The sequence below is a fragment of the Cetorhinus maximus genome, chromosome 20 (assembly GCF_964194155.1).
Source record: "Cetorhinus maximus chromosome 20, sCetMax3.hap1.1, whole genome shotgun sequence".
Taxonomy (NCBI): Eukaryota; Metazoa; Chordata; class Chondrichthyes; order Lamniformes; family Cetorhinidae; genus Cetorhinus; species Cetorhinus maximus.
In genome coordinates, this window is record NC_135898.1 from 77099824 (window position 1) to 77112586 (window position 12763).

General features: G+C 38.8%; 1 protein-coding gene across 2 annotated transcripts in view; it reads right to left on the minus strand.

Annotated features, from left to right (window-relative positions):
* The window catches only part of ide (insulin-degrading enzyme), a 119335-nt gene that overhangs the window by 6627 nt on the left and 99945 nt on the right, over positions 1–12763 (minus strand). For both annotated transcript variants that reach the window (XM_078564953.1, XM_078564951.1), the window contains exons 23-24: positions 5971–6043; positions 2056–2123 (exon numbers count right to left, since the gene is read on the minus strand). In XM_078564953.1, the coding sequence (XP_078421079.1) occupies positions 2056–2123; positions 5971–6043 (141 nt within the window). The remainder of the gene's footprint in view (positions 1–2055; positions 2124–5970; positions 6044–12763) is intronic.

Here is a 12763-nt window from a genome sequence, read left to right on the forward strand (position 1 = left end):
ACAGTAATAAACCAAGTTGAAGTAAGTCAAACTTAGACTTCAGTGATTGCAGTGCTGCTTCTATGAGGAATAAACAGAAAATACAAATCAGCTAAGAAAATAGATTTCAGGAGATGATATTTGTGGAGGGTGTGGGGGGTGGGATTAAATACTGCATTAAAGGAAATAATATGGGAAGACTAGTCAATGGGAAGGATGTACAATAGACATGAAAAAGCTGCAAAGATTTTTAAAAATAAAACATTGCAAGGCAGTTTATCTCAAAGGACCTGAACAAGTTAGGCCAATAAACAGAAATGGTGGATGGACTTCAACACAAGTGTGAAGTCATGAGATTAGGTAAAAGTTGAGAATCAAACAGTAACATGTGGTAACAGGGTAAAAGATCAGAGGAATTTGATGATTAGGTCATTAAAGCAGTTCAGTATTCACAGGTGGTCAAGAAAGTAAATAAGCAATTTTGAAGTTGTTTCTGGCATTGGCAGGACTGTACCTGTGTTTAATTTTGGTCTCTATATTACAGGAAAGATAAAGAATTACTGGGCAGCAGGGGATAGTCCAAAGTAGGGAGACAAGGTTGTTTTCTGAACTTAAGAAGGCTAAGTTATGAACAAAGATTGTCCACCCTGGGCCTGATGGACTTGGAGGTAGTCAATATTTTTTTCTGGGCTATGGAGAAATTAGATCCAAAGTTCTTCTGTTGGCATAGGATTCAAACAAGAAACAAGTTAAAAGTTAGGAAATGAATGGAAACTTAGACAAAATCCTTTCAGTCAGAGAATGATGGAAATAGGGAATAGATTACTAGGAGTGGTGGAACAAAAAATAAGATTTTTAAAAAAAAAATATGAAGGACCTTAGCAAATCCCTTTTAGAAAGCAAAATTCAGAGCAGATGAGTTCCAGGAGTAAAGAAACTGATGGGAAGTTTGTCTCTTACACTATAGCAGCCAACAGCCTTCTCCTCCTCAAAACATTACTGTTACAGTGAAACATTAAGCTGAAGCCAGGAAATTTATCCAGAGACAGGGATCCAAATGACAAGTGATAGCATCATTTTGAAGCAACCATCGTGCAATTCAGAGTGGCAATACTAGAAACATGGCAGCAAGTCCCTGGACTGTCTCAACCATTGATTTTGCACAGTATGGGGGAGATCAATCTGGGAAAGGAGGGGGAAAAAAATTAGTAATTTATGCACCAGCAAAAATTAGGGTACAATTATGGTGAAGGTAATTCTAGTACCATGAAGGAAAAATAAAAGGATTGTTCTGCTGACATTCCTGAGTTTAGAAGGTTGCGGGATGATCGAATTGAAGTTTAAAATAATAGAGATTTGAAAGGGTATACAGAGATAAACTGCTTCCTTTGGTGGAAAAATCTAGAAGGCATAATCTTAAAATTATATCTAGACCAGTTGAGTGAAAGCAGGAAGCAGTTTTGTGTTCCACACAAAAAGGGTAGTAAAAAGCTGGAACTTACACAGCACCCACCCACCACACACGCACACACACACACACACACACACCCCCCGCCCCCACCCGGAAGAAAAGGTGCATATGCTGAGCCAATTAGAATTTTTAGGTCTGAGAAAGATAGAGTTTTGTTAGGCGAGTTATCAAGAGATATGGAGAAGGCAGGTAAATGGAGTCGCTATACCAATTAGCCATAATCTAATAAATTGGCCAAACAAGCTTGGACAGCTGAATGGCCTAATCCTGTTCCTATTAACGTAGAAAAAAATGTCATCTGAATCTTGCTGTAAAATATACTGAGCTCTTTTGATTTTCATGGCTTTCCAATCAATATCACTGTTTCTGTTAAAAAAAACTCGCAGTGGTCAAAGCTTGACAATGCTGTAACTTTGGCACTGAACAGTTTTAAACAACCATGAGTGTAATGGGCAAATATAAACAAATTTTTAATAATTAGTGTTAGGACTTCAAAAACACCAAAGGAACCGTAACTATATTTATTCATTAGTCAATTCGGAATCTTTCAATATGTATTACTGAAGTAGGAGAAGGAAGTAAATGCAATCAATAATCTCAGTTACCTGGGGCAAGGGTGGTGCAGGAGTCAGGTTGACATCATTTTGACATGGTGCTTGTTCAACAACAGGGCCTGGAATTACATTAATAGTCATAGTAAATGATCAGCACTTAAAGGGACAGGTTTAATAAAGATTTTTTTTCTAAAAAGACAGATCATTGCATCATATGGTAAAAATGAATCAACTGCCTTAACGTAGTATTAAATGCTGGATTCCATGCAAAATCATTAATATATGCAAAAATCTATTAAAAATGTTCTCAATACAGGATCTGCAGAGGTTGACATTCAATCTTCACTCCACAAAACTCAATTTTCTTTTTATTCGTTCATGGGATGTGGTCGTTGCTGGCTAGGCCAGCATTGACTGCCCATCTCCAATTGCCCTCGAGAAGGTGGTGGTAAGCTGCCTTCCTGAGCCGCTGCAGTCCATGCAGTATAGGTACACCCACAGTGCTGCTAGGGAGGAAGTTCCAGGGTTTTGACCCAGCGACAGCAAAGGAAAGGCGATATAGATCCAAGTCAGGATGGTGTGTGGCTTGGAGAGGACCTTGCAGGTGGTAGTGCTCGCATGCATCTCCTGCCCTTGTCCTTCAAGGTCGTGGAGGTTGCGGGTTTGAGAAAAAGTATCATTTTTCCAATTGTAATTAATTCAGTTACAAATTCTGCTTTTTCACCATTCTGTCAGGATGCTTTAAAATGAAAACTGTAGGAGGGTATGGTAGGTAAGAAAATGGTTGCTTAACTTGTACTTAATTCCTTAATCAAAATACTGGGAGCAAGACAGGATATGTTGCTGTGAATTTAGACATGTACCTTCCAGTAGCATGTTTCCCAGGTGGCTGAACTATACAACTGCTCTGGAGCCAAAGAGCCCCAAAATATCAGTTCTGACAAAAGGTCATCAACCTGAAACATTAACTCTATTTCCCTTATCACAGACATTGCATTTTGCTGAAAAATTTCCAGCATTTTCTGTTTCTATCCCAAAATATTAACAATGTCAACATTTCCGCAATGGTCAAATGTATGTTATTGCATATTCCCTCTGGACCGATACTTGCTGAGTAATTTGAATCAGTCCTTGAAATGAAATATAACCACATAGATAGACGGATATATTCAGGGGGGAAGAAAGCAGCCAGTAGGGATGATGCTAAAAGGGATGCAAGTGTTGTGTTATTCCCCAAGGATGTGTGCCAGAACAGCTTTTGTTTGGCATTTATATGAATGATTTTGAAGTTTGGTTGTTTCATTTATTTTTTCATGGGATGTGGGCATTGCTGGCAAAACCAACATTTGTTGCCCATCCCTAATTGCCCTTGAACTGACCTTGCTAGGTCATTTCAGAGGGCAGTGGGTCTGGAGTCACATGTAGGCCAGACCAGGCAAGGCTGGCAGATTTCCTTCCCTAAAGGACATTAGTGAACCTGATGGGTTTTTTACGACAATCGGTAATAGTTTCATGGTCATCATCACTGAGGCTAGCTTCATATTCCAGATTTATTAACGGAATTCAAATTCCACCAGCTGCCGTGGTGGGATCTGAACCCATGTCCCCAGGTCATTAGCCATTATTTTCATTAGTGAAAAGGGCCAATTAGCCTGTTTCTGTGCAATAATTTCTACTGCTTCTTCAAACAGAAACACACCCTTGAGACTTCCCCCTTTCCTTTTAAAATGGGAATAGTAGATGCAACATTCCATCGGAAAGAACCCAACTTTATAGTGTCAGGATATCTGTGACAAACAAAAAGGGCATGAATGCTGCCGCAAATATTTCAGAACTGCGTCAGGAAGATCCTGTGCAGCAGAAACTGATTTATTTTATTAGAACCAGCAATACATTTAAACAAATGCAGCTCCACAAGCTTGAACATGCATTAGTACTTCAAAGTTGCAGGTGACTTTTTTTTTGCTATGGGGGGGGGGGTATCTTCCCTATGATTGGGTGAGATTCATATAGTGAGTGAATCCATACGCTGCCCACAAAAACTGCATAAGTTTCAGTTTACAGGAGATGGGGATCTGCACATGGTTGAGTAGTGGGAGAATTATAAATAGGTACTTATCTTAGAAAGGGACATTTTAGCTGAAGTGTCCAGACCTGCCTAACCCCCTAGTTTCAATGTTTTCACATAAAATGCAGAAATATTTTGAGCTTGTAGATAGGGACACTAAGAGGTTCAAAGCCAGGTGGTACATTTCTTTCAAGTGAGAAACTAAAAAAAATCACCCAAGCACAGGAAATGAAAACACAGGTGGTGAAAATGGAGAGAATATTACACGGGACCCAAGCCTTTGTTACAGATTCTGTGTCTGCACCTCTTGTGTTCAGTGCCACTGACTGCTTCCGTTAGCCTACATTCTCCATAAGCTGAGGTGTCTCTTTGTGGGTCATGCCATCATTTAGCTAGATATTGGCAGCAAAGTGTAATATCCAAATTAACTGTCACCAGGACTTAGAAGTGAGATCTCGGTCTCTCTCACTACTTCACTGTAGACTATCATCCAGAGAGAAATAGGCAGGTAATGGCCAATCTCTGACCCCTTACCTCATTTCTCTCTGCTGAGGATTGGCTTGTTGGCCCAATAAATCACTTACCACTTGAGAAAATCTGCCACTCCAACTTGTTTGAGAGCTATGAAAACAATGCTGTAGGAGCCAAGCCCTCTATAACACATCTTGAATGCAAATCATTCAAACATTATTAGGTGTAAACATCTCTAGGACTTATTGGGCCCACCCCATTATTTCAAGCTAAAAGCGTACTTGAGAAGACACTTTAAGCACCAAGTGGAATTGTGTATGAGTGTCCATGTTGTTTGTATTGAGGTTTTCCCTCGGGCTGTATGACTCACATTGAATGTATCATAATTGTATTGAAGCACCTCAGAGTGCAACATGTCAATAACTTGAATAACCTTTGCATTGTCAGACTGTCTGTAATAACCATGTTGAGATGTCTGTAATGTTCATTGATTGTATTGAAGCACATTGTGAACTATGTGGAAAAGTTGAATCGGATTGCACTTTGTGATGGCCATTTTGAAATGTTTTGTAACTTTTTCAGATATTTTATGAATAAAATATATTTTTCCAAAAAAGTTTGACACATAGCTGACAAACAAGAAATTTAACTAAACTGACCTCTTACCTCAATAGTTTTATTATAACCCTTTTCCATGAGTTTTGGAAAATAAAATATTTCTAAAATGTTTTTATCACCAGCTGAAAAGGTAGATTAAAGGAGCTATGAAATGACATCTGACTACATGGATCCGATAAGGCATTTTCTTTATCTAATTTCTTTAAATGTGGAACATTTCAGGAATTCAATATCAGCATTCAAGCACTTCCAATATTTTGGCATGGCCAAAATCTAGATGAAAGCACCTTCTGCTCTGCCCTAATCTCAAAACAGAGTAAAATTTTCAATTTCCTATATCAATTAAACTTTTGGCTACGCAAACTGAGACGAGCAATTTAATGCTCATGTGGATAATTTTATGGCGTAAAAATGAACCTAGTCAGAGCAAAGTTAACACTTTCCACATTACATTCAGATATAAAGGGCTCTTAGCAAATAACATCTCTTGCCATAGGCTGAATTTATAGGTCCTGACCTTTAAAAGGATATTGTGCTCACCTGGAATAATGGCCAATATACTGATAATCTCACTGGTATTGTCCATTTCCAATAATTCAAATGATTTTTTAAAAAATACTTGCGAATTAAAAATATTCAGTGCAGATGACAAAGTTGTAATACAAATAAACATTTTAACTGGAGGCCATTTTAAGACAAAAACAAATCTGAATGTTGCAGTTGATGTATCGAATACTCTTAAATCTCTGATATTTTGAACTCAAGCTCAATGAACGAACTAGTCAGATTAAACATCTGCAGATACTCACAGGAATCCATATCCCGGGACAGAACATGTACAGAGACTTTGCGTCGTCTGGAACCATTGACAGCCAAGAGCTCCTGTAAATAAAAAGCTGTTAATTGACTACTTACATCATGATAAATAGGAATCTTAACTTTGTGAAAAAGATTCATCTATGCTAGGAAACCAAGATAAGTCATCAAAATGGGTTTGGAACTGATTGAGATAATTTCTCTCAAAGAAAGAATACTTGACAGCACATGATTTCCGCCAAGGCTGTTTGCATATTGGACACTAACAAACATCCCTGATTCTTAAAATCTTTTTTAGTTAACACTGATGCAAGCCCATTATAAGATATCAACATTTCAATTTCTTAATCATTAGAATTTCTACAATAGTTTTTATTTATTTATTTATTAATTTGCAGGATGTGAGCATCACTGGCAAGGCCAAAATATACTGCCCATCCTTAACTGCCCTTAAGGTGGTGACGAAACACCTTCTTGAAGCTCTGCAGTGTGTGAGATGAAGATGCTCCATAATGCTGTCAGGTCAGGAGTTCCACGATTTTTTTTCCAGCAACGTTGAAGGGATGGTGATATATTTCCAAGTCAAGATAATGTGAAACTTGGAGGGAACTTTGTTCAGTTCAATCACAAGAACAATTTTGAATATGCACACATACCCGTGCACAGGCTTGTACGGCAACATGGTGGTCATGTTACTTGGCTAGCAATCCAGTAATAATAGTAGACAAGTTCAAACTCCACTACAGCAATTGGGGAATTAAATTCAATAGAATGAAATAACACTGGAATTAAAAAAAAAGAAACTGTCTCAGTGATAGTGACCATGAAACTACTGGATTGTTGTTAAAAAAAAATCCATCTGGTTTACTCATGTCCTTTAGGAAAGGAAACATTCAGTCCTTACCTGGTTTGATCTATGTGACTCCAGACCCACAGCCATATGATAGCCTAGCAAGCCATTCAGGTGTCACCACCACCTAGGGCAATTAGGGATGGGCAATAAACCGTGGCCTTGCCAGCAAGGCCCAAATCCTATGAATGAATACACAAATGTAGTAGATAGCTGGAAGGAATCACAAGAGTGCGTGTGGTGTCACCTTTTTGGTTGGTTTGGGCAAGTAGATTAAAGTTCCAAGTGTATAAATAACCCTAGTCATCATCACAACCCAACACATCCATAATATATTCCCACCTGTTTATTATACATAAAGGGTTTTTCTTCTCCATCCCATAACATAATGGCTCTAAAAAGTAGGGTAAACCCTGCATCCAAAGGGCCCAAGTTCATCTCATTGCCAGCCCGAATCACTGTTTGAATTCAGGTTCACTAATTGCCATAGATTAGGGTAGCACCTGTTGTTCATCTGCAATGCTGCCATAAGGATTGCTAGTGTAGGAAGGAAAACTAAACATAGACTATGGTAGTGAAAGCCACTCTTCTGTATTGGAGTTGAGGCAAATTGTATGGATCATAACAATCAATGTACCTTGTATCTGGTAGTGTTAAACATGATCCAGACACTGGGTGAACATAGTTTTCTACCCATCAAAAGGTATGCAATATTAAAAACAAAACTTGGGCCCTGAAGCCAGAATGCTCAAACCCAAGCAACCCGAAGGACTAAAAAGCCAGAGTTCAGCGAAGTTTCATAGTATTTCTTGTTGCGCCAGCAGCTTCTGAACTTAGCTGCACAACAACTCCTCTTCTATACACTCTTCAATTGTTCACAGCATTACAGTGTCTCCTCCAGATGCAATTAAAGTGGAGAACAGTTCTGTGTCATCGTTTCCAGTTTATCTCACCCAATGAGCTGACAAGGCTTAAGTGCATTTAGCAAGAGTTAGGAATCAGACTTGGAGTCATTAACGAGGACAGACAGTGAAAGGGCTAAGTGATCACTTCGTTCTGGCTCGAATCTAGGGCCTCAGGGTGAAACCTTTCTTGGGTCCCTGCTGCTACAACTCTCAACATTCTAATCTAGCAGAGTTTTTAAGAATCATTCCTGGAAAGGATCATATGCCCTGTTGGTGCTATTTAAAGCAGTTTAGTTTAGAAGGGTATTCTCCTCTAGGGAGACAGAGAGCTGGTCCATACTGGGAAAGCTACATTTTTTTTTGTACTTAAACCATCACAGGAAAACGCACCAGGCTAGACGAATAGTCACCTCAACCAAAGTAACAAAGCTTTTCTAGCTTTCAGCCCCGACTGAGTTGTGTCTCTGATATGCACTAAGTGGCGCAAGGCTCGATAAAACTGCTATTGGATCTTGTCAAAGGCTACTCCCATTGTGTTAATAAGCTATTTGGGAGTCTCAAGTGCTCTGCCATCTGACCAATGGTACTGAACAAATCTGAAGATTGGGCAGGCCAGCAATTATTACTGAGTTTTGCTGATCTCAGAACAAGATGACAAGTGCATTTTCTTTATGGTCAGTCTGGGAAGTACACTGTTACATTTGGTTCCCAACTCATCTAAAGTAGTTAGCATGTTCCTTTGTAGAATTGGCACCTCTTTGTGGAGCTGGTTACAACCTCAAGAATGCTCATAGTCAGGACATGTTTCCACATAAAAAAAAGGCATGGGCTGAGCTCCTAATAACCATCACACTTCTGCAAGTCACATAAATGCCACACATACAGGTTACTGGGAAGTCCATCACATTTAATGCAGAATTTGAAACTGGAAATTAGCTTTGACAGTTGAAGGTAAAAGTTTAATGAGACTGAAATTATGGGTATAACCTGAAATGGCAAAAACAAACATGGTCATCACTGGCCAGGGAGATGGGTATCGGAGGTCAAGTAAAAATAAAACTTCACCAAAGCATGATTAAAATTCTGGAGAAAAAAATCTAATGACTGTGGAAAAATAAACTAAACTGTATGGAGAGATTGCACCCAAAGAAAAAACAGCTAAAAAAAGGGCTTTTCCATTCTAGACAAACAAATCAAGATTATTACTGAAGATAAAAGTAAAAGGCCATGGTTGCAGGTTGGAAAGCGGGTCTTTAAACAATTTTTTGTTGGGGGTGGTTGAAAATGCAAGAAAGGTAGACAAAAAAGGTACCTACCAAGGTGCCCATAAATGTGACATTGCCACTCTAAGAACTAGGCCTCTGGCAATTCATTCCTGGTGGGATTGTAGCAATTCCTACTTATATTTGGCTGTTGAATAAATGAAGGTGGTAATCTGTCCCAATGGAGGCCTCAAATTTTGCATCAGTGCACCAATTAATTCCTGCTCAACTAATATCAGTGACTGGCTTGTCAAAAATACGAAGGTTGAGATTATTTGCATTCCTGGGTGCTGAGGAGATTAAACTGATCAACACAAATTGGGGTGCAGATGCTGTAAAATTCTGCAGTACGCTCTCTGACTTACTCAAAAACTAATCTTGCACTCCAGCCATTTTGCCATGGCTCGAATCATTGTTTAATGACCTACCCTAGTGCTGCATCTGTGCACTCCTTGCACATTGGAAAAATTACAAATGGAACAAACATAATTAACTGCATTTTATCTGCCTCGGAGGTCTGTACCACTGCTATTCTGCCCGATGGGTTATTACAAACATGTAGTATCTTTTGGATAAATGGCAGGCATGCTCTCCATCTTGCAGAAATGTCAATGAAAGAACTGTAGGCCATCTGGCAAAGTTAAGTCCAAAATAACAACCTGTGTGGATGTGGCAAATGGCAGATTCTCATGTACTACATACAGATTGTTGGCTCCTTTACTGCAGTGATGAGACCTGACAACAATCCAGTATATGGTGTAGATAAACTGCTGGACAAAGTCAGTGATGTGCTGTGAATCTCTGAACAGCAAATCAATTCCCTCTGTCATTACTTGGCAAAAAAAGAACAGCTGTAGGGGAGAGCTTATTGCAATGCCCTGAACAGCAGCAATTTTTTTTGGGTGGTGGGGGGGGCAGAGGTAGAGTGGGGTGAAGAAGAGAAAGGGAATGAGCAAGTGATGCTGCATGTTGAAAATGAATTCAAAAAGACATCGAAAGCAGCAGACACAGATTAACAGTTAATATTACTCAGACTGGGCACATTTTGATGACAAGATACTGTGGAAGCTAATCCTTGTAAAACAGAATGACCAAAACAACTCAACACTACTCTTTGATGACATACAAAGCAAAGAATTACATTCAAGCACAATCATCTAATTTTTCACTAAAGCTCATGAGCTCCAAGACATGAATGTGTATATTCAAACTGAATTTTGCGTCAAGGATCCCTGCTGTTGCTAGGTAACGGCTTGAGTCATATTTTATATTTTCATCTTTCATTAATGTGCAATCTGTTACATTTGCATCTGAATACATATTAAACCATTCCCTGATAAGAATAAATGAGAAACCATTATATCATTTGGGAAAAATATTGTAGTGTCACACAATGTACAAAAAATTATATTAACACTAGACGACAACCATGTCTAGATTAGACACCAAATTTGCTGCAAAGGTTATGTGCTGAATTAATGATTGCTGAGGTCTTTTTACACTAGGAATCACTAAGTAACAGCTGTTGCAGCTAATGTAGTCATGGTTCAAAATGACAGATGTCATGCGCATTTAATTTAAAGCATGAAAAGAAATGTGGTACACCTTTTGTGTTATGAAGACCTTACAATCTAGCCAAGTGAAACAACCCTCAAAAAGTGCTCACGTATTTCAGAGAACTGCAGTTTATAATTTGGTACAAGGTAAACTGCATATTGCAGCTGTCCATATAAATGTAGAGCTTTTAATGCCTGAGGATCTGAGTTCCTGATGAAACAGAAGGTCATCTGGCTCACTGATTCATTGGAATTCGATAAGTCAAAATAGAGTTTTTACTCCAAAGTATTAGTGGCAGAAAGTTGGTGGTATTTTCAGGTTTGGCTATTTTCACCAACATTAAAAGTCATAATTATTAAGTTTACCTACACAAATCAATTTTATGTCTACTTTTTACTTTAAGAGCCATAGACGTACAAAAGTATCTTTCAGGTTGCAGGTTATGTTAAGTGCTGGGCAGTAAGGGATGGGGCGGGGGAGACGAGAAAGGTTGGATAGTGTTGAGAGGGAACTCCTAGGGTGTGGAAACACTGGGGAGGAGGTTGGTGTGGTGTGGCAATAGAAGGTTCGATACAGCTTTAGAATAACTACCCTACTTTTCAGTTCTCTCTTTTCAGAAATATAGCCAAGTGCTTGGTTAGCTTTTTTTAAAAAAAAATGGCCTTGCTATCTAATTATGGTGCAACCTTTAGTGATTTGACGCATTTGTATTCAAAGGTCCCTTTGTTTCTCGACCCCACCTAGACTCGCCTTCCAAGTAGTAAGGGACCTTCCTTTTCTTCTTAATAAAACACACTACCTCACATTTATCAGTTTTGAACTTCATTTTCCAGTTACTTGCCCTTCTGCAAATTTGTTAATATCCTCTTGTAAAGTGTTACATTCCCCCTCAGTATCAATTATCCCCCTCCAATTTGGCGTCATCTGCAAATTTAGAAATTGTATTTTTGATATCAAAGTCCAAATCATTAATGTATATTTGTAAACAGCAGGGATTCCAGCACTGATCCTTGTGAAACACCACTTCCCAGCTTCTGAATCACTGAATAACTCCCACTTGCTGCTTTGTCTTGAAGCTAGCTAGCAATCCATTCTACGACTTTTCATCTGACTCCGCATTCTGACCTTATTCATTAGTCTATTGAGGCATCTTATCAAAAGCCTTTTTAAAATTACAGCTACTGCATTACCACTGTCTACTCTGTTATGTCCTCAAAAAATTCAATAAAGTTGCACAAGCAAGCTTTTCCCTTTTGAAATCCATGCAGACTATTTAATATATTTTTTGTTTCTAGACGTTCTTCTATTCTCTCCTTTAGTTGCGATTCCATTATTTTTCATAACATCATTTGTCATGCCTACCTGTCCCATCTATCTGGTAAATAACCAAAGCAAAATTATTATTTAATATTTCTGCCATCTCTGTATTGTTACTGGTGTATAATTCTACCTATTCCTTTAATGGTTCTATTCCATCCCCAGCCTTCCTTCCTTTTATTGATGTGCTGTAAATATCTTACTATTTTGTTTTCTGTTCCGAGCTATGTTATGACCACCAGTCTCAGGATGTGGGAATACTTGGGAAGTAATCACTGGATGTCTCAAAAGTGCCTTACAGCTCGTGAAGTACTTTTGAAATGCAGTCACTGTTCTAATGTAAGGAAGGCTGCAACACAGCAAGCTCCCACAAACAGCAATGTGACAATGAACAGATAATCTGTTTTTGTGATGTTGATTGAGCCCTGGACTTTGAACCTGGAATCTTGTGATTCAGGGGCAAGTGTACCAGCTCAAAACATAGCTGACACTCAGAAATAGGAGGTGGTAATATAAGAACAGTATTCTACATAGCGTTTGCAATGCATAGGATGTCCTCAGGTGCCTCAAAAAATTTTTTTAAAATAGGCACAAAGGAGAAAATATTAGGAGGGGTGACCCCCAAAACGTATGTTAAAGAGCTGGGTTTTGGGGAGAATGGAGGTGATGAGGCAGGGTCTTTCATAGAGGCAATTCCAGAGTATAAGCCGAAACAGTTGCAGGCACAATGAGAATATGTCAAAAGCTGCAGAGTGACCAAGGAGGGAAAATGCAACACAGTCAGAGTATGAAATCAGGAAAGGGTCTTGACAACCAAGAGTGTTGAGAATAGGTTCAGTTTGGGAAAGGCAAGGTGTGGGGGAAAGAGAGTGATGTGGAATTACTAAAAAATGAT